A 23,209-nucleotide genomic window follows, 5' to 3' on the forward strand; every position below is an offset into this window, starting at 1 on the left:
CATGAAGATTGAATTGCTCATTTCCAAACTGCCGGAACGGCAGTTGCATCGCATTCTGATTGTTGCTCCATCTGAAGTTAGGATGATTCCAGTTGTCAGGATGATAAGTGTCTGGAACTGGTTGCTGCGATCTCTGAAAGTTGCTCACAAACTGAGCTGATTCACTAGATATAGCACATTGCTCTGTCGCATGTGAACGTGCACATAGCTCACAAACACTGGTTATCTGATTAACACCATAGTTAGCCAGAGAATCGATCTTGATAGACAACTCCTTTAGTTGAGCAGTGATAGTCGTAGTTGTATCCACTTGAAGAACTCCTGCTACCTTGCCCTGTGGCAATCTCTGAGTTGGATATTGATATTCATTAACAGCCATCAGTTCAATTAGATCATAGGCTTCCTTATAGCTCTTTGCCCATAATGCTCCACCTGATGCTGCATTGAGCATAGGTCTTGACTGTGCTCCCAACCCGTTATAAAAATAATTGATGATCATCCAATTAGGAATTCCATGATAAGGACACTTCTTAAGCATCTCCTTGTAGCGCTCCCAAACTTCATATAAAGATTCTTCCGATTGCTGCGCAAATTGAGTAATAGCGTTTCTGATTGCAGCTGTCCTTGCCATAGGGAAGAATTTAGTGAGAAAATTTTGAGCAAGATCTTCCCAAATAGTAATCGAACCAGCCGGTAGAGAGTGTAACCATCTTTTAGCCTTATCCCTCGGAGTGGGAACAGTCTCAGCTTCACAGCATCTTCAGAAACACCGTTGAACTTGAAGGTGTCGCAAATCTCAATGAAATCCCTAATATGCATATTGGGATCTTCCGTTGGAGAACCCCCAAACTGGATTGAATTATGCACCCATTGAATTATGCCAGGCTTGATCTCAAAGGTATTAGCTGTGATAGTTGTCCTGACAATGCAAGATTGAATGTCATTAATCTTGGGTTGAGAAAAATCCATCAAGGCTTTCATTCGTGCTGCTGGATCTCCCATTATAACGAGTACCTGAAACACAACAAGTAAACCGTGAAAGTAAAAGAGTCTGAGTCATTGAACTTTAACGACCACTGATGACAAGCAATAAACTAAATAATTAACAACACCGAGTCCCCGACAGGGGTGCCAAAAACTTGTTAGGACGAAAACACGCGCTAAAATTTATGCAAGTAAACGCGTTCACAAGTAGTATAAGATATAAATCAGATTCGTTCTCACAGAAACTGGTTTAGGTTAAGTTCAATTCATGCACCTATGCAACAATTTATGGTTATCGTTCAATGCTAATACAAGTAACAAATTGGGTTTTGATTAAACTAAGAGATTATACTAAATAACATTAACTAAGAGAATTGAGGTTGAATTACTTATATGAGACAAACATGAGATCCTAAATTCATTAAATACTTCATTCAATATCTTTTTTATTCTCAACCTTAGCATGCAATGGTGATGACACTAATCAGATAACACGAAACTAGTAAACGCCAACTTTCGTTATACGAATACCCTACTACCAAGCATCCACAAAAGAGATAGAAGTTGAATAGACACCAATTATGCTTAGTCCTTATATGTCTGTATGAATTGAAACATAACGGTTTAATGCATAAGTTATCTATCGTGATTATATAGGGCAAGTAAGATGGTTAAAATTACCTACGAATCATGCATAACAAATACATGAACCTATGCTAGCATGGCAAGTTCTAAATCTCTATATTCACTGTCGCTTCAATAGAGATTAACACGCTATCTTATATGTTAGCTACGCACATAAGACGAATAAGCACAACTAATACTAAAATATCAATCAATCACCACACACCAAGATATTAAAATAAATCAACTATAGAAATCCATAAGTAAATCCGTTAGAACCCCACGATAACGATTAGTTCATAATCGAACTCATCATCACCATGGGTTCTAATGAAAGCATGATAATAAACAATATAAGAGTACTAGGGTTCAAGAACAAATCAAAAACAAGCATCCAAGTATCAACTATATTGAAGAAAATAAGAGTCTTCTTCTTTGTAGCCTTCTCGTGCTCTCTAGGTCTTCTTATTGCTCTCCCAGGCCTCCTTGTTGTTAAAAACGTCTTTTTATGGGTATATATAGGCTCCAGGATGACTAGGACTCTCAAAATCTTCAATTTCGACTAAAATCAGGATTCTGGGGCAGAAATCGGGCGCGGCCGCGCTGACATTCTGGATTTTTTCTGGCAAATCTTTTTTTGGCCATATCTTGAGTTCTGCTCGTCAGAATTAGGCGATTCAACTGCCCCCGCGAAGCTAACGAGATTCTCTACAACTTGAGAATATCCTAGGCTTCCAATTATGATTTTTTTCAGGATAATTCTTTGAAAAGCTTATTTCTTCTTTTAATTGATGCCTGAAATGCAATAACATAAAAACACATCAAAAATGCCAACAACTTGAGTCCAAAACACCAACTTTACCCTGAAATGAAGCGTTCCAAGTAGATATAAAATCCACTTATCAGATTCTCGCAGTATTTTGTTGTGTCTGGATCTCCAAGAGCTGTCCAAATTTGATTGGGTGTTTGGTCGAATGGCTTGTTACGTATTTCTCATAAAATACTTTCCCGATGCATAATCAAGTTAATCCACTCTAGTTCAGGTCTTCTCGTTGGTCTCAGTGGAGGAGGAAGCGGTATTCTTGATTATCGAAGGCAGCCTTTTGCCTTAGGATAACAAGTCATGAGTGTTTTGCAGTTGTTGCTCAAAGTTAGTCTTCTATTATGGTGGAAAGTAAAACATTTCTTTGGAAATAAGGCTTTTGATGAGGAGGGTTCCTTGTTCGCTTCATTACCCACATTGCCTCTGTCTCCGTGATGAAATGTGAGGCTAATTCAAAATCCTTTACCAAAATGGTTGGCTTGTGTTCCATTAGTTTACATATGTTCCTTTCGCAATCATAGTGATCAAGGCCCCTTCTTAAATGCACTGGGACTTCTGTCTCAAGAACCGATCTTACCTTGGTTACTGATTCCTTAAAACTCGTCAAATAATTCTCAAGTGTTTCTCCACTTCTTTGAGTAATGGTTTCAAGAAAAACAGTGCGTACCTCATGTGTTTGGTTTACTTTGAATTTGCTTAGAAAATCTTTCTTGAAATTATTCCACGTGTCAATGGATCTAGGAGGAAGTCTACAAAACCACTTATATGCACCTCCTCTTAGGGTGGAGGCAAAGAATCTACAATATGTTAGGTCCCGATACCCATAAAAGAGCGAAAATTGGTCAAAGTAGCTTAGGCGTTCCTCCGAGTCTTCGCTGCCATTATATGAGTACAAGTTATGGTGTTTCAAATATGTTTGTCTTCTCTCGTCTTCAAGCTTCTTGCTAAAGGGCAATACACCCGGACTTGCAAAAAAAATTCCTTCAACCTTGCGTTTTAACTCCATCAAAGTTTGGAGTAACTCTTGTTGGGAAGTACCTCCACCGCCTACGATAGTTGGCTCGAGAGATCTTTCTATTTCCTTCCCTTTATAGTATTCGTCTCCCAGTCTTTTTTTTCGTATTTGACTTTCTTAGCGTCAAGTTCACACCTAAAATCCCGTTTCCTCCTATTTTCCTTCCACGTCTCAGGGCGATGATGAGGCTTTTCATAATGCTCATGTTGAGTTTCTTGTGATGAACCGAGGCGGGAGAAGACAGATTCGCGATCCTGGGTCTCTTGGTGCCATTGACAACACTATGTGCCATTAGCAGCAATATGATCCTCGATCATTTTGTTGATTTTGGATATTAGCAACGACGTTAAGGAGAAAGTTCACTTAATTAGGAGCGAAACTAGTTAGGTCCAGGTTGAGAGGAGGGTTCCGCCCTATCAATTTTTGAAGAGCAAGCACAGTATGAAGAGAGGTGCCAAGTATAACCTCGTGAAGGGTTTCATGAAATTGTTCTTCGTTTTGGTTCAGGTTATTTGTGTTTTGGTTGTTCCTTACTTGTAACCGTGTTAATTTTTATGGTCCCATTTGAGGTATCTTGTGACTGAAAATATCTTGATTGCTTGGACGTTGGTCAATTCGATGAAATCAACTTAATACCCAAACTCCAAAATTTACTTGTATTCTGGAAATGATGGATGATCTTTAAAATAAGTTTTTCCCTCCTTATAGCGGCAAATGATAATAATTCTTGTTCCACTATACCAAAATTACTCTCTTCCGTCGATGTTTTTGACGAAAATGTGGTGTGGTTGTTGTTGGGGAATCTACAAAATAATGCCCGATTCGGGTGGTGACCGTTCAACACCTCCAGCGTGAGAGTAAATAACTGGTGGTGGTGAATAAAAAGAAACAACAATTGAAAAATAAATGTTTGATGCCCGAGAGTTATTATGTCTGAGTGAAATGAATGATACAGTGATGAGAGTAAATGTGAGAATCATAATATGTGCATGTGCGTGAGTTATCTTGGTATTTATAATGCTTGGTGTTACCTCCTATTATCTCCTAATCCATATGTTTACTCCTTTCTTGATTACAGACATGACATGATGACATTTCTCTTTCTACCACTACTTACGTAGAAGCTTCCTCTTGTCCGGCAGTTAAAGGATATAATGATCTTAGTGCAAGAAATAAGAGCTTGCTGGAAAAAAAGTAATATTCTTGATCCGGAAGATGATATGCCTGATGAAAATGATATCATTGATCTGGAAGGTAAGACATTACCTCTTACATTTATTAGTCAATTTATAGATAAATAGATTGACCACGTGATACGTGGGGCCTATTTCGACATGAAGGGTAAAGAAACGAGCTTATCAACATATAACTTAATTTTTCATGCACGAGCAAATTTTCAATAACGAATAACTTTTTAAAATTATATTCTAATAAATCTTTACAAAAGAAAAATAATATATTTATTTGACGAACAAATAATTTCGATAAATAAAACAAATAAATAATAGAGGCCGCATGTGAGGCTCTTGAATCTTGAAGGTATGTTTTATGTAACTGATGACACAAGCTCTTTTGGACGGGATTAAAAAAATATCTGGAAAAAGATCACAACTTTTTTTTTAATTAGTCTAATCCTCATACTCGTAAGTCATATCCAAGAAAGACCCAGCTAATTTTCTCATTTTTAGGCAAAAGTCAAGAAGATGGATGGCCATCATCATGGTGGTGGCTATGGAAGTAGCAGAGTTCCTCTTTTGAACGGAGGAGTATGTCCTTTTTTATTCATTATTTTGTATTTCAAGTACTTTTGTTTATTTTTTAATCAAGAATGTGTGTCTGTGTGTATTCTGATTCTTGTGTAGACTATATAATAGTTTAGTATGTTAAGACTTTAGTTGATGGGTAATGATATGTTTTTGTTTCTTGAGTTTACCATTTAGTTAAAATTTAGTTTACCATTTAATCAAGAATGAGATGTTTAATTTAACTTGAAGAACAATAATATAGATTGTATGTTTTCTATTGTTATTACAAACTATATGCAAATGTTTATAACAAGACTGGAAGATGCAGAGTACCTTTGTTGATTAGAGTGATACTGATAAGTCTCTGATTCGTAATTATGAGGAGAATTATTGCAATTTTGAATTTTTTGGGTCAGTTTTTAGGATTTAGGATTATGTGTAATATTATAATAATAAAGCATAGAGAAATGTTACTTACAAATATGCAGAGTTTATTTTGTTGAACATAGTTGTAAGTCTCCATGCATGATTATGATTAAAAATTTAGCAAGTTTTCTTATTCTTTTGTTAGTAATTAGTACTTTGGATTGTGGGTACCGTGTTGCTACGGATTTGCTCGTGTTAATATTGTAGTTTTAGTTTTATTGTTTTGACTTTTCATTGTTGGCTCATCTTTAGTTTTTGAAATTGTTCTACATCAAGAAGGTTTAAGAGTTGCTTCAGCTTCTATTCAACATCATATACTTGTTGAATATTGTACCTAAGTTGGTTATTTCTACTGTATTTTGTAATTATGTACTGTATTTTGTATTTCTTAATTTCTACAGTTATGTAGTCATGTCTTGTGATTAACTAGATTTTTGATTATTCTTAGAGGGGAGGTAAGAGAAGCTATGCAGTTGAAAATGGGCAAGCGACAGACCTTGAATATGGAGATGCCGTTCCGGTGATTGTGGAATTTCGTAATTTTTAGGTTATGTCTTGGGAATTATATAATAGGTGCTGACTTCATTACTAAATATTGCAGGCTGCCAATGTCAGCTTCTTGAGAATACTGTCACTGGTTAGTTAAAATGTAGAAGTATGTTTTTTTTTCCATATCCATATTGTCAAGTTGTGAACACCAAATTCCTTTGCAGGCAAAGCCAGAGGCGAAAAACTTGGTTATCGGTACTGTTGCACTGCTGATTGCATCTACAACTGGCTTATTAATAGTTTGTTTTCTCACCCGCACTTGTTCATCTATTTAAATGCACCTGCTCTTTTGGTTGGCCAAAAATTGTAAGTTGGAAATATGGGTCATAGCAGAGTTTAAAGGACTTTATATTGTTCTCAATGCAGCCAAAGTTTGGTGGGAAGATAATTGATATTGTGTCCGGTGATATTCAAACACCTGAGCAGCAAAGTGAAGCGTGGAACGAAGTCAAGAACACTATATTTGAAATATTTCTGGTTGTCATTGTTGGGTATGATTATTACTAAATTCATTGATGGTACATTATAGGAATTTAAATACTTAGATACCCTTGGTTCTCTAAGGTTCGAAGCCTTGATCCTTTTGTTGCCTAGAGAAGAGAGGTATCTACTAGGCTACAATTCTCAGGATCACCGAGTTCATTGAGTTACCAATGAGAAACCAATACACTAAAAATGTGGCTTGCTTTAGCTGTTGCCTGTTAGTACCTTTTATTTAAAATTATATTTTTAACATCCTGTCCATCAATTTTGTGTTGAATCCATTTAAAGCTTGAAAAATATTTTTTGGTATGTATCTATGTCATATTAGTATATTACTGTGATTAAGTGTTTGGATAAACTAAAAATGTGGCTTGCTTTAGCTTTTAGTACCTTTTATTTAAAATTATAATTTCAACATCCTGTTTCTTTATCAAGGTTGTGTTGAATCCATTTTAAGTCTGTAAACTATTTTTGTTATGTGTCTACGTGATATTACTGTGATCCAGTATTTGGATACTAATAATTGCACATGCAAACTTTATGTGGATATCTATTGTCTTGAGAGCTCCAACATTTGGTCCTTGTAGTTCTGTTTGCGCGGCACTTCGAGCATGGCTGTTTTCTTCTTCCAGCGAAAGGGTTGTTGCCCGGTTGCGAAAGAATCTGTTCGGTCATCTTGTTAGCCAGGTAATTGTTGGCTGTCTTTGCTCGTATGAAATCTCTTTTATGAATTTCGTTCGTAGTGAAGGCATACATGTCTTATTAGCAAATAAAAGTTCTTTTGCATATTAAAATTTGAAAACCCAGTCCACAATTTATAATGTTGCAGGAGATAGCATTTTATGATGTCACAAGAACAGGCGAACTCCTAAGTAGGCTATCTGAAGATACCCAGATCATAAAAAATGCTGCAACGACCAATCTTTCTGAGGCCCTAAGAAACCTCTCTACTGCAGCAATTGGTCTCGCCTTTATGTTTTCAACATCTTGGAAGTTAACATGTAATCTTCTTCTTTTTTTTATCTGTGCAGCTTTTGAACAAATAGTTTTATCCACAAATTTGCAGCATAATCCAAACTTCTTTACCATTCTTCTGCTCAGTGCTGGCTCTAGTTGTTGTTCCGGTCATCTCTGTTGCGGTGCGTCAATTTGGCCGATATCTTCGCGAGCTCTCCCACAAGACTCAAGCTGCAGCTGCAGTAGCTGCTTCAATCGCTGAGGTTTGCCAGTGCCTGACTCTCATTTGGCCCAAATTCTTTAAATTAAAACAGTTCTCAAGTGTTAAAATGTTGTGTTATTGCATGACAGATTCCTAAAAAGTTAGATTAAAGAAACAACAAAAGTACCCTATCACAATATATACAAGGTGTGTGTACATGCATGTTTTATTTTTGCTATATGGGGTGAGATCGTGCTTCCTTCAGTATTTTAGATTGGAGATTAAATAGCCAAAATGATATTAGTTTATTAGCAAAAATATTTAACACTCAAATTTGTATAAATATTTTTACGGGAGATATATAAATGACTGTAATTGATTGAAATTTTAGTTAACTAAAGAACTTAATATTGAATAATGACTTTAGGTCTAAGGCGTACTTGACAGATGTTTTGGAGATGCTAGGTCAACTGTTATAGGGACGAAACTACTAAATTCGTTTATATTATACGACACTTCACAGAGTTTAGTCATTGATATTAATTTACTTTGAAGGCCTTGTTAGTGAATAATTAATTCTCACTATTGCTGATATTTATCCAAAAATGTTGCATTTGTTGATAAGGAAACATTCGGTGCCATACGCACAGTGAGATCTTTTGCCCAAGAAGGTTACGAGACATCGCGCTACGCAGAGAAAGTCAACGAGACCTTGAAGCTTGGACTTCAACAAGCTGTAAGTTCCCTGATCTTTCCTGCAGCATAAGCACAGTAGAAGCACACAACTGCAATAAAGGATCAATTGTGTTATTTCTTCTGTTTCAGAAAGTAGTTGGTTGTTTTTCTGGCGGTATGAATGCAGCGTCGACATTGTCAGTTATTGTAGTAGTGATATATGGAGCTAAATTGACAATATCTGGTTCTATGACCTCGGGTGCTCTTACATCCTTCATTCTCTACAGCCTCACTGGTACTTACACACTCATTTTGTTTTTTTTAAATGTTTTTTAAACTAAATTGTTGTGGTGAATAACATAATATTCCTATTAAAATCTGAATATTTGGCTTAAATGCTCGAGTCACCTTGATCAGTTACCATTTAGTTTGTCTTCTTACAAGTTACCAGGGGCGTAAATTTTATGTACAGAGTTTAAGGAAATAATAAAAATGCTGGGACTAATTTATTTAAAAAATAAACAAGTTGGTCTTAACTGGGTTCAACACTGAGAATAGCTTCATACAAATGTCGTGCTGGTTGAATCTTGTGTGTAATTATAAAATTAGGAAAAGAAACTGAAAATATCTGGTGACAGTACCAGTCCAATTCGGTTGGAGCCTCAATCTTGATGCAGGAAAAAGCACAATAATATTTATAATGCATAGCATATAAGTTCATTTCTAGTGCGATTTACTTGTGCTAAGAACATGTGAAACATGTGAAACATGTGATAAGCTTCTGATATGTCGAGTTTATACTATACTATTATATGCGGGGTAGGGTGTTTTTGGTTTGCTGATATATCTATCAATTCTTCGATATAAAGCCCCACGGCGTTATTTACCAGCCCAAAAATGATTATATGCACATAGCAATTAGAAATTGTAATACCAGTACTCTCTAGTTTCCTCCCAGTCACTACCATGAATGCATTATCTCTCCATCAAAATAGGGACCAGCTCTGTGGGATCTCATATGCAGGCCTCTAATTACAAGAAGAATCCAACCAAAACCTCACCCTAAGCCCATTTTTTTTGAATCCTAATAACCGAGCATAAGGTCTGATTCCACTTCATTAAGAGAATTAGAAATCAACCAAACTAAGCACTGTGAGGTCGATAAATATCAAATCATGCAACCTTTGGATAATATATTTTTTTCTTATTGCATTAGTTCTTGCCAGAAAGGTTAGTCTGTAACACAAACTTACCTTTTTGAATCATTCATTTGCAGTCGGGTCATCCGTATCAGGCCTGTCAGGATTATACACCGTCGTGATGAAAGCTGCTGGAGCAAGTAAGAGGGTGTTTCAGCTTCTGGATCGTGTTTCATCCATGCCAAAATCGGGAAATAAGTGTCCACTTGGGTTAGTTTTGCAAAGTGTTAGCTCTTGTTTGGTTTGAACAATCTTTGAATACAGCTGAAGAAAGCTAAAATAAATTAGATAGTGACTGCTCTTTTATGGACTTAAATATTTAAGGGATTATTTTAAAAAATTGAAAATGGCATCGATCGTGATTTAGCTTCCCTCTTTTGTCTGAAAGATTTGTATACACTATACACAGACTCTTTTTTTGGCACAAAGTTTGAGTACCATGTATTTCGTATTTCCGTAAGTTTACCCTTAAATTCCTAAATCTTGCATGATAGCCTCCTACGTTTTTGGTAAGGTCTCCATCACTAAATTCCACTGACAAATTGAAATTTATTCTGTCTGGTGCAAAACTAAGTGTTTCTACGTGTAGTTCATTTTCCAAAGTACCCCAAGGCTGTTTATTAGCTGCTGTGTAAAATATATACGTTCTATTGTCGCGGACTCTCTTACAGTTAAAACCTTTAGTATTATTTATCTTACAAAGCGAGATAGACTATTCATAAATTTAAAACGAGATTCTTAAGGTGTTCATGTAATAATTATATTACAGTGACGAAGATGCGGAAGTGGATCTGGATGATGTCTGGTTCGCATATCCTTCCCGTCCTAAGGACATGGTGCTCAAGGTAAACATGTTTCGTTCATTAGTTCTTTTTGTAGTTACCTTTGATTAGTGCGGGTTTCAGTGGAAATTGTACAACCCCTTTGATTAGATAGACTGATAACTATGTGAAAATATTGTTGTACATTTCAGGGCATAACACTTACACTGCAACCTGGGTCAAAGGTTGCGCTGGTTGGCCCAAGTGGTGGTGGAAAGGTAATAAATCCTTGACCCCCAACATTCACCTGCAAGTTAAACTTGTCCTTGTGCCTTGTATGACATGCTAGATTAATGAATGTTTGAGTACACCAAACTCTCTGCCAAAACACATTCTCCCTTTTGTGGCAGACAACAATAGCAAATTTGATCGAAAGGTTCTATGACCCTATCAAAGGAAATATTTTTCTTAATGGAGTTCCGCTTGTAGAAATATCACACGAGCATCTACACAGAAAGGTACCTTGGTTTCATTTCATCTCACTCTCAGCAGAGCTTTAATTATCTTGAAATTTAGCAGCCTTCTTTGGGACTTGGAATCGCCATAACTGACCATACATTATTCGAAATTTAGATTAGTATAGTGAGCCAAGAGCCGGTGCTTTTCAACTGCTCCATTCATGATAATATCGCCTATGGGTTTGATGGCAAAGCAAGCAGTGTTGATGTGGAAAATGCAGCTGTAAGCTTTTAAATAATCAGAGTCTTCACATAGCACTGTGCCAAAGAAGTAACTGGTTGTTGTTTTGTATGAATTGCAGAAAATGGCAAATGCTCATGAGTTCGTATCTAAATTCCCTGAAGGATACCAGACTTTTGTTGGAGAACGTGGTGTAAGGCTTTCAGGAGGTCAGAAACAAAGAGTAGCAATCGCAAGAGCTCTATTAATGAACCCCAGAATTCTTCTGTTGGACGAGGCTACTAGTGCTCTTGATGCTGAAAGTGAATACCTAGTTCAGGTATCAACACATTATCTCAAACACTACATGTCCTCCCTTTCAAATTTCTGAGGTATCTTCATATGATTTTGCGTTGTAGGATGCCATGGACTCTTTGATGAATGGAAGGACAGTTCTAGTTATTGCTCACAGGCTTTCAACAGTCAAAACTGCAAACACTGTGGCAGTTATTTCTGATGGTCAGATAGTTGAGAGTGGAACACATGACGAGCTCCTTGACAAGAATGGTATCTACACTTCACTAGTCAAGAGACAACTACAAGGGCCAAAAGCAGAAAATTAGTCGTAGATTTAGTGCTGGTGACACGCAGACTGAGATACTTAAGTCTTATCAAGGGAAAAGGAAACCTTTTTTTAACTTTCTGAATGGTCCTTAAACTTCTATGTTGTGTAGTTCTTGGGTAAAATACTTCTGTTGGATTCAAGGTCTCTGCACATAGCCACATACCATATGCTTAATAAATAGTTCTGAGTATATAACAGTTTGATTAAAGATTCACTGTTAAATTTACAAACTGAGATGCAACTCAGGTTATTATAGGCACAGCATTTGGTCTTGTGCTCATGAAACTTGTAACTGAATACCAAGTTCAACCTTTTCTTTTTTGGCGTATATTGATGTAATTTGTCAACTTGGGTAGAACAAATTATTGAACACATGCAGAGGCAGGCTATCCTCACATTTGAGTTGCAGCCTTGCAGGTATTGATTTGATGCTTATGAAACTGTAATACTGTATGAGAAATGAGTATCATTAGAAGTAAAATGTACATATATATTTTAGCCTTATTTTTTATTGTGAAATGCTAGTATTTTATGCACTTCTTAAAATTAATTAAGGGCCTGTTTGGGAATAAGCAGCTTATTGACTTATATACTTATCGACAACTGTTTGTCGATCTAACTTGTAAGTTGTAAATTTAACTTATAAATTTTAAAATATATGTTTTGAAATGTTTATCTAATTTAAAATTCACGAATTAAGATAAAAAAAATAAAAAAGATTTATTTTTGTTTATTTAAGTAAAAATTATTCTGACTTATAAGTAAAATTATTCAAATATTTATACAACTTATAAGTATTTATCAATTTACTACTTATAAGTCAATTATTCATTTTAAATCATAAATTTCTTATTTTAAGATTTTCCAAACGTGCATTAAATACGCATCATAAGGTGCAAACCAATTAGACTTCAGCCAAAAGAACAAGAAAACTAAAATAAAATTGACCCTCGGAAGTAGGGATGGGTGTCAGGTCACTTTTGGGCCGGGTAGTGCTATCCCCGCTCCCAGTCCCCTATTTTTACAGCCCGTATCCGTAAAAATTCCTGAATCTCCGTCCTGTTCAATGCAGGGATTCAAGTCGAGCGGGCCGTAATTAATGCCCATCCCTACTCAAAAGGCACAACCTGTTAATCAATATTTTGAAATTTTTCATGAGGAATAGTATGGGAAACAAAGAGCTAAAGCGTTTTGGCTGACAGAAGGAGATACAAATTCTAAATTTTTTCATGCAACATCGTTGAGAATGAAGAAGCTTAATCATATATCGCATCTCATTAGTAATGATAATGAGGTTATCAGTAGTCATGAGGCGATGTGTAGAGAGGCAGTGGAGTATTTCAAGGGTGCGTTTACAGGAGATAATATCAGTACTAGTAATGTTGTGAAAGAAGTTGACCGAATTATTAATGATGCTCAGAATGTAAAGCTTACGGCTGATATCAACTTCGCAGAATTCATATTACCTGTTAAGCAAATGCACCCAGAAAAAAGTGCTGGACCAAATGGGCTTAACCCAGCTTTTTTTCAGAATTTCTGGGAATTACTCGGTGAGGAGGTCTTTCAATGCTGTAAATTGTGGCTGGCTGAATGTTCTTTTCCGACAAGTTTGAACGACACGACCCTGATTCTGATACCAAAGAAAGATAATGCTGATCGAATGACAGACCTGCGACCAATAGCTCTGTGCAATGTTCTCTACAAGATCCTAGCAAAGGTTCTAGCCAATAGACTTAAAGCCATTCTTCCTGGTGTGATTTCTGAAAATCAGTCTGCATTTGTGCCAGGAAGAAACATTTCGGACAATGTGCTTGTGGCATTTGAAATTTTGTATTTTATGAAAAAGAAAAATAGAGGGAAAGAGGGTGATGTGGCATAGAAGTTACATATATCGAAAACGTATGATCGTGTTGATTCGTCTTATTTAAAACGGAGAATGCAAATGATGGGATTCAGTAATGTGTGGATTAAGTGGATTATGCTTTGTATTACGACAGTAAATTATTTTATAGCTTTCAATGGAAGTACAGTGGGATCTATTACTCCTAGTCATGGTTTGAGACAGGGCGACCCGTTGTCCCCTTATCTGTTTTTATTTTGTGTTGATGGTCTTTCTCAGTTACTCCCAAATGCAGCGAATGAAGGGACAATTAGTGGTTGTAAAATATGTCTGAACGCCCCTCAAGTTACTCATCTGCTTTTTGCAGATGATAGCTTCCTCTTCTTTAAAGCCACAGGAGATGAATCAAGGGCCATTAAAACTCTTCTGGAAGAATATGGAAGTGAAGTGAGTCAGGGCAAGTTGTTAATTATCAAAAAATGGTGTTTGGATTTGTTAAAGACAGAGTCTGGAGGAAAGTGCAGGACTGGAGTAACAAGATGCTATCTAAAGCTGAAAAAACAATAATGGTTAAAAATGTGGCTCAAACGATTCCTTCATATAGCATGTCATGTTTTTTATTGCCGAAATCGATTTGCTCTGAGATTGAAAGGTTAATGAATGGTTATTGGTGAAAGTCGAGTGGGAACAACAGTCGAGGATTAAGGTGGTTGGCTTAGAACAAGTTGGCGATTGCAAAAAGTAAAGGGGGTTTAGGTTTTCGGGACTTACATAGCTTCAACTTGGCTCTTCTTGGCAAGCATATATGGAATTTTACTCAAAAACCAAACTCGTTGGTAGCATGTATCTTCAAGTCTCATTACTTTCCAGAAAATCACAAATTGCAAGCAATTAAAGGGAATGATGGAAGTTTTATTTGGGCTGGAATTTGGGAGGAAAATTAGAGGTTAAAAGGGGGATTTCGATGGGGGGTTGGGAGATGGTAAGGAAATTAGAGCTTTTAAAGATCCGTGGTTGCAGGGGAAAATGGATTTTTATGTTGAGGATAGTCATACGTACATTGTCAGAGATGAAAAGGTTTGTTGCTACTTCCATCCAAATAGCAAAGTCTGGGATGTGCATAAAGTAGAGCAAAATTTTCATGTTGATGATAGCAGACTCATTCTTCAGTTAAAAATTTCACAGAATGAAGTCAAGGATAGACTAGCTTGGACTGGCTCGAGTAAAGGTATTTATACTGTTAAATCAGGGTATAGGTTTTGGGCAGAACGGAATATAAGTAGTGAAATTATGATTGATTCTCAAGAATGAGTTAGATTGTGGAATATGGAGCTGCCTCATGAGGTAAGATTATTTCTCTGGCATTTTTGCAGGAATAACATTCCTGTTAGAAATTTGTTAAGGTGTAGCGACTACGATAATATGCCCTACATGTGGAAATGATATAGAGCATTTAAGGCACCTATTTTGTGAATGCTCATATGCTTTGGAATGCTGGCAGAAATCAGGTCTAATGATTGATATGTAGGAAGTGGAATCAACTTCAACCTGGTTATTGGAGATGATCAATAAAGAAAGTCTAGATACAATTCAGAAAATGGCCATCGTTTTGTCTGATATCTGGTATGCAAGGAATAAAAAGGTTTGGGAGGAAGTGGTAGTACCGTCGACAGTCACTATGGAGCTCAGCAAAAAGATTGTTCAGGAATGGCAAGAAGCAAATAAAATTAAGGTTCCACATCATAACAAGCAGTTTGAGCAAGTGGTAAGAGAAGAGGTGAAGTGACAATTTTCTAAAGTAGGATTCAGTAAACTAAATGTGGATGCATCATTGGTTAGTGGTGATAATATGTTTTTCTTGGGATTGGTTTTACGAAATAATGTAGGTCAGTTTGTACAGGGGAAGACAATGAAGATTGCAGATTCAGTCTCATTCATGGAAGCCGAAACATGGGGTGTGTATGAAGCAATCAGGTGGATAGAGCAGAATGAGTTCCGGAATGTTGTCATTGAATGTGATTCGCAAGTAGTGGTGCAGACAATGAAGTCGATGGAGCAGTACCGGCTAGAAATTGGTCATATCCTTGATGAATGCAGTATGAAGTTGAAGAATAGAGGCAATCTATCTATTCGTCATTTTAAAAAACAAGCAAACAGGGCTGCGCATTTTATGGCTCGAGTTTCATATTTGTTAAATAGTTCTATTTGTTTTACATCTCCTCCAGACTTTGGCGGAAATGTTTCCTTCTGAATTTTCGGGTTAATGAAGTTTCATTTTCAAAAAAAAAATTGAAACTTTTCCCAATGTTACACTAGAAAGCGTATATTACATAAAAAGTCCATTATTTTTTTATTAATAAGTTTTTTTATATAAGTGCAAAAATAAATTAAACTTTTGTCAAAAGTACAAGAAACTGAAAAGCCGAAATAGATTTGAATCTCTTTAAAATAATATGGTTGAGTCCAAGAAAAAAAATATTATTTTAGCGAATTTATTACTTTATCGGGAGTAAATATACATATAATGTCCATTATATTGGTACTGGAAAAAAATATTTTTTTACCGAATCTATTACTTTAATCAATACTAAACTATAATAACCGAATAGGGGTATAATTTGTAGTTTGGTTAACCCTATTTTTTGTTATCCTTTCGATCACAACCGTCAGATCTCTTAACCAAATGATCATAACCGTTAGATCCGAATACTAAAAAAAAAAATACACCAACCAAGATTACAGGTTCCAATTCCGCCAACGACAAACATTTATATTATTATTTATAAAATTACAAATAAATTTCTAGATTCGAATCCTACTAATAACAAACATTTATATTAATATTTATAAAAAAAATACATTAACCAAAGTTCACATGTTCGAACCCCGCCAACATCAAACATTTAATTATTATTTATAAATAAGGTTAATGGTCATATACTATTTATACTATACTATTTGATTTAACTTAAAGTTATATACAATCAAATTATAATTATATTGTTATTAATTTACATATTTAACTATTTATATTAAAATTTTAATAAAATCATATAAAATAAAAATAAAAAATCTAAATATTAACTGAACCTGTACATTAAAAGGGTTTTAGCCTAGTATTATTAGTTCACGTAGATCCAACTGGACCACCTAAAAACTAAAAAACATAAATAAACCCTCAGATCAAATGACAACATAAAAATTAAAAACCCCTCTTTTGAAGATTCTTCACCATTTTTTTTCTTGATTCTTGATTATACATACAAGCAGTCGAGCATCACTTTTTCTTTCTATATATACACACCATTCCAAAACACCATTTTTTTATTAAAAAATTCAATCGATATGCAGAGATTATTGTCTCTGAGATTGCTTACAAAGAAGCAGCCCATCACTAATATGACATCAAAAACAAACCCAATTCATCCCCAACATGCTTATGGCAGTTTAGTCTCCCATTACTCTACTACTGCACTTTCAAATTCAGGGCTAAAACCCCAGAATATTTATGGGTTTTTCTCAAATTCAGTTCTTTTGAATCAGTTTTTGCAGAATTCAAGTACCCTTTTGAAGGGTCCAAGTAAAGGGCTTGTTGATTTCAAGTGGGTGTTTTCAAGAAGTTACTTTTTGCAAAAAAAATCTAGCTATAATGTGTCATCATTCAAGTCCTTTTCTCAGGGAAAGTAATGATCTCTCTCTCTCACCCTCTCTGTGTGTGTGTGTGTATTTTATATATTGTTTGTGATGACTAATTTTGAAATTTTATATTTTGTCACTAATTTTTTTTTGACGTTTGTAATTTTTAGAAGCCCAGGCTAGAGGGTTTTTTTGGTTGATTTTTTTATTTTGTCCAAAATCAAGATTGATGAGTTGTTTTTGTAGAAGATACAGTATAGCAATGTGAATAATTGTTTTAATGTACTTGGTATTTTTGTTATTTAAATGGAAAAATACAGCCTCTGTTATGGTTCTTATGGACCTTGGACCTCACGAGTTGTTGCAACACATTCCCTTCTTTTCTTGTGCTGAATGTAACAGCAATCTCAAACCGATAAGACTCTCTTTTTTGTTCATGTAATTGGTTTTAGATTCTGTTTGGTTGGATTTCTGATTAGAAGACTGTTGAATATATGGTTTTCTTGATCAAATATTACACAAGGTTTAGCTGTATTCAGTTTGAGATATCACATGAGTAGTTAACAAATGGTGACCAAAAGTTTCATTTTTGTAAATCGTAGGAAGTTCGTATTTGACAAACTTGGTTCTTTGCTCTGTTAACTTTTTTATGAATATTCACTGCGTGCTATATACTTGGTTATTATTATATCCAGTGAATTTTTACAACTTAATTTTCCGACTGAATGTGAATAAAATTCTCTTCTTAGAAATTGTTAGCCATGTTTTGACAGATAGAAAGAAAAATAGAATATGATGGAGATGTTTCTTACATAGAGTCGGGTGAAAAAAGATTTTATCGAAGAAAAATCCTAAGATATAATTATTGAGAACTTGCTTTTTGTATTTTAAATTCGGAATATAGTGAGTATGCTGAGATCTTTAAGCACTTTGCTTCAAACTATGAATGTAATGATTTATAAATCAATTCCTTGCTTTTGTTCGACAGATTGTCGAACAAGAGAGCTTTTACTTGATTCACATATCCATTTATTTGTGGTAACTGTACTCTGAAATTGAGTTCTTTGTATAATGTGCTAGTTGGTAGCATTGCTGCTTATTGACTATTCAAAAATGCACAGTATTGTGAGAAATAATATACACATGGATGTTCTCCTCCTCAATAATTTCAACTTATACTTCCACAAATGCTTACAAATGTCTAATACCAGACAAGCCATGTTTGCATTTTCAGGAGATGGATTCAAAGGCTTGATTCTGACAATGTGGTTCTGGGTTTGATTGTAGCCAATGTAGCTGTGTTTCTTCTGTGGCGGACAGCTGACTATCAATTCATGGCGAATAATTTCATGGTGAGTTCTAGATGCAGTGCTGTATTTTTTTATATATCCTATTTGTAAGAGAGTTTACCTAGATCTTAACTTCTTCCCTTTTTTGTACGCCTTGGATATTCGCTAAGCAGATTTCTTTGGACAATTTTAAGAGTGGACGTGTACACACAATGATAACTTCTGCATTCAGTCATATTGATGCTGGACATATAATTTCAAACATGATTGGTTTGTACTTCTTCGGAAATAGTGTAAGCTCACGTCCCAAAATTAAATTCTATTTCAAGGCTCTATTATATTCTGTGGTTAGATTCGAAGTGCAATTTTTTACTTATTACTATGTGCTACAGGAGCTACTCTCTGAGCAGGGAAAGTATTGGGCTTAGTCATCTACAGGCCTCTGTAGAAGGGCTATCCCTAAATGTATAAACGTATACTGGGAGGAATGCCAGGCTGTATCTTTCTTAGTTACATGTTAACAACTTTTCCAGTGACACGTCCCCTTAATTTAAAAAGACAAGTTTTGGCAATTAGAATACAGTTTCAATCATTTTTTCTTCTAGGAGTTTATGGCCTATGAGAATCAAGCAAATCTCTATTGCATTAAAGAAAAAATATATAAAGGTCATCAATGTGATGTAATTCTATAGGTAAAAAACTAGATTCAGTATATATAAGTGTTTAGAGCATCACAAGTGTGTAACAAGGTTGAGCAAAAATTCTTAGAGGCTGATATTATTACCTTATATTTAGAAACAGATGATTTTAAAAGATATGTGCATTTAATGAGTATTGAACGGGTAAGAATGTTACTTTAATTGGTCTAATGTGAATACAAATTTTAACTGGCTAGATTGGAAGCGCTTTTGGACCAGAATATCTTCTGAAGTTATATCTAGCCGGGGCTCTTGCTGGCTCAGTTTTTTGCTTGGTTTATGATGCCTTTTTAATCCCATCGAAGGTACTGTGTTTTTAATTATATGTTATCTTGCATTGCTATAAAAATGGGAGCTTTAAATTTTGTATGTGAGTGTATCACACTAAATTAACAGGGAAGATGGCTGAGCTTCTTTTTGGTTGAGTTTTTACCAATTCACGAATATTTAATTAATAATTAAACGATGGAAAGTTATCATTAATCATTTTTTATGAAGGTTGACTTTTTACTAATTCACGAATATTTAATTAATAATTAAAAATTGGAAAGTCATCATCAATTATTTATATATGAAGAGCAGCATTGCATTTTCTAAATATATGACATCAAGGTAGAGTTTGTAATAGTGATTTGGTTAATAGTTGTAATTATCTATATCGTATACTAAAGTGACATTCTTACCTCCATTTTTCCTCACAAAATTCCCTCTTCTCTCTCCTCCTTTCTTAATTTTTACTAACAATTTATATTCCCTCTCTTCTATATTCGTGGTTTTCTCCCACATATCTCTCTTATTTTCCCTCCTTTTCATTTCTCTCTCTTCCTTGTATCCTATTTTTTATATTCTAGATTATTCTTGTAATTTTTTCAGTTTTTATCGATCAACCTATTAGATATTGCTAACTTTCTATTAATGTTATCTCTTATTTCTGTCTTTTTTAACTATATTTATTGAAGGCTAGAAGTTTTTAAGTCTAGAATTTGAATATGCGTCCTATTAAGATGCGACAAGGGTAATTATATTACACATTTATTTTGTCGCGAAGGTTCAATGGGTTTCATGTTTAATATTTATTTATCTAGACAAGTTTTGAGCTAATTGAAAAAATTATATTATCTTCTTTAGAGTCACAAAGTGAGCTAGCCACACTCAAAATTTTAAAATCTAATAATTTATCAATATACAACATAATAAATAATATAAAAATGCAATATTTTGTGAATGTGCTATGTCCTAGCGAACTAATACGAACTACTCCCATTTATAATTATCTTCCATTGTTCTAGTTCAAATGGACATATAGGCGACAAATTATCTAAAAAATGTTCTTTTGGCACAAAGTTAACAAAATAATTTTCATAAAAGTTTGTTCATAAATTAATTCCTTCCGCATACATTATAATTTTTGTACCCAATATTTTTCATATTTTAAGCTATATTTATTATTTTAAACTAAATTTAATTAAAATTTGTAATTGTTCCAGTTATTATCGTGTGTCTTTATATATTAGCATATGCTCAGTTAAATTATTTCATTTTACCATGTTGAAAAATATTCACAAAAATGGAGCTAATCAACAATCATAACTTCTGAAATTATCTTGCTAGTAGGACTTATTTTTTGAATTTTATCAAAATATGTGAAATCAATTATTTATCAAAAGAATAAGAACTGAAATATAATATCTTTTTTGTTTCATTCACCTTGAATGACATTTTCTGCAACCAGTTTTCTTTAAAAAATTTAACTATTAAATTTTTATAAATACACATTTAGATAAACTGCGCATTTGCATGGTATTATCTAGTAGTCTTTCTATATCCATACTTATAATAATTATGTATCTTATATCTGGTTGAGTTCGTAATGACGATTTGATGCAAGCAATGAGATAATCAAGTTCAGTGCATATAACTTATCCAATTAAAGGTTGCCATATATAGTTTTATATAAAAGCAAAAGCTTGAGCCACCTTCTCGAAGTTGGGCTGAGTCAGCCACCTTCTCGAAGTTAGGCTGAGTCTGCCACCTTCTCGAAGTTGTGCTTTATATTTCTAAATTGATATCCCTTGTTTTTTCCACTATTACAGAGCAATCAGATGTGGGGCGGGAGTCCAAGTACTGCGGCATTGGTAAGTACACATTCATGTTTCCTTGACTTAATCGATCATTGATTGACAATAAATGAAAGAGTATTGTTTTTCTATCCTTTGTCCTTTTTCGAAGCATTGCTTGAATTTTACGACATTTTTGACATATGATTCCAATTGCATCATGTAGGGGGCAAGTGGAGCTGTGAATGCTATCATGCTACTTGATATATTCTTGAATCCCAAAAAGACTATACTATTTCAAATGTTCATACCAGTGCCTGCAATCTTAGTAGTAAGCTTGCTTTCGTATTGCCATCTGTGAAAATTCTAAAGGTCTTACAGGCTAGTTATGGATCATCTAACATGGTGTTTGTTAATGATTCAGGGAATATTTATAATAGGAAAAGATATGTTGAGGATCTTAGAGGTATGGGCTCCTTCGAATCTATTGTCATATTCACTAAATTATTATAATAAGTACTTGTATAACACTGAATAACCAATTACGTGTTGATTGAATTGTACATATGTGTGCTTTTTAACATATCCGGCTTTTCATGTTCTCCTTAAAAAACACCCGCCAAGTGTTCTATGTGATGAAGACTTGATGCTAGCGTCTGACATGGATATGTGTCAAATCTGGAGGTAGAAAATATTTAAAGATGTTGCATGTTTTTAGCCCAAAATGAATGTCTAGTGTCAATAGCCTAAAATGTTTAGGTTTGTTAGATTATATTTTGTTGTGCCCACCGTTTTCCTCTTTAACATCCTTGTCAAGCGGAGGCTTTCATATTCTTGAACCGGAGGCTTTTTTGTTCTTTTCCAATTTTCACCAATACTAGAACTGGTCCTTGTCAGCTGTACCCACAAAATGCCTATACTACGTAACAATACCATGCGTGTTCGCCTAGGTGATTTTTTTTGTGTGTAAATATTCTACAAAAAACCATCTCATATGGCCCAGCTTAATCATCTGAAGCTGTGTCTAATTTCTTTTTGATCGTGAAATTGGACTCAAGTTGAGGTGGCGCCCATGTTGCGAGTGTATTCATCAAATGGGAATCAGACTGACTACATTTCAAGTGGTGTTTCTTTGATGACAATATGTATCATGACATGATGTATGATTAGAACATTTTTATTTTGCAGGGTGATTCACAAGTATCTGGATCAGCTCATTTAGGAGGTGCTGCAGTTGCTGCCTTGGCATGGGCGCGCTTTAGGAAAGGTCGTTTTTACTGAGTTTCATGAAGTTCTAGCTTTAAGTCTTATGACGAATAGTATAAATCTGTGACTAAGCATTGCTTCTCTCATTCCATCAACGGCTACTATCTTCAAACTTAGCTTTCTATGATACTATTTGGCAATGTTGAAGAATATTAGGTAATGGATCAATGTAGGATGCTGACGAGTTGGTACCTGGGATGATTCGGAAATGGATTATGTAACTATATGTCCATTGACAACCAGTTTCTTAGAACAGGCATTATGTGCAGTCAAAAATTTAGCTAAAAGTACTCGTGCTATAAATATAATTATAGAGATTGTGCAAAAAAGAATTGTGCACTCGCATGCCTCTTAAATAAAAATTTAGCCGATCTTAGTCATATTTTACGAAAGACCTATAGCAAAATGTCATATCATTTTTTACGATAATAAAATAAAATATTTTATTTATAACAAGTTGAAATAATATTGGATGAAAAACACAAATAACCACTTTTAAATAACAATTGCCAGAAATAGCGCAAGAATTTTAAACTGCCTAAAATTAGGGCTGTCAAACGGATAATTCGGATACAGATATTTGTATCCGCAATCATCGGATTTTGCGGATTTGAATACGGATAATTTCCCCTTTATTTCGGATACAGATAATATCCGTTTTTACGGATACGAATGCG

General features: G+C 34.8%; 2 protein-coding genes and 1 non-coding gene across 3 annotated transcripts; all 3 read left to right on the plus strand.

The window, feature by feature from the left end:
• Positions 1 to 509: 509 nt before the first annotated feature.
• On the plus strand, positions 510 to 616 carry LOC141716275 (small nucleolar RNA R71). The gene has a single exon (XR_012572990.1). It is a non-coding gene; the product is annotated as a small nucleolar RNA R71 (small nucleolar RNA).
• A 4,399-nt stretch (positions 617 to 5,015) lies between these two features.
• Positions 5,016 to 12,074, plus strand: LOC141713125 (ABC transporter B family member 25). The gene is made up of 17 exons (XM_074516397.1): positions 5,016 to 5,212; positions 6,066 to 6,137; positions 6,219 to 6,254; positions 6,331 to 6,405; positions 6,533 to 6,657; positions 7,237 to 7,336; positions 7,479 to 7,650; positions 7,751 to 7,869; positions 8,434 to 8,544; positions 8,634 to 8,778; positions 9,760 to 9,892; positions 10,452 to 10,527; positions 10,656 to 10,721; positions 10,854 to 10,961; positions 11,077 to 11,184; positions 11,264 to 11,461; positions 11,541 to 12,074. Exons 1-17 carry the CDS (start codon positions 5,150 to 5,152, stop codon positions 11,742 to 11,744), a joined length of 1,911 nt encoding a protein of 636 aa, XP_074372498.1. The 5' UTR covers positions 5,016 to 5,149; the 3' UTR covers positions 11,745 to 12,074.
• Positions 12,075 to 16,764: 4,690 nt separating this feature from the next.
• Positions 16,765 to 22,819, plus strand: LOC141713126 (RHOMBOID-like protein 12, mitochondrial). The gene is made up of 8 exons (XM_074516398.1): positions 16,765 to 17,269; positions 18,457 to 18,574; positions 18,685 to 18,804; positions 19,407 to 19,514; positions 21,303 to 21,344; positions 21,493 to 21,597; positions 21,691 to 21,732; positions 22,455 to 22,819. Exons 1-8 carry the CDS (start codon positions 16,932 to 16,934, stop codon positions 22,545 to 22,547), a joined length of 966 nt encoding a protein of 321 aa, XP_074372499.1. The 5' UTR covers positions 16,765 to 16,931; the 3' UTR covers positions 22,548 to 22,819.
• The last annotated feature ends 390 nt before the right edge of the window (positions 22,820 to 23,209 follow it).

The sequence above is a fragment of the Apium graveolens genome, chromosome 3 (assembly GCF_009905375.1).
Source record: "Apium graveolens cultivar Ventura chromosome 3, ASM990537v1, whole genome shotgun sequence".
NCBI classification, from domain to species: Eukaryota; Viridiplantae; Streptophyta; class Magnoliopsida; order Apiales; family Apiaceae; genus Apium; species Apium graveolens.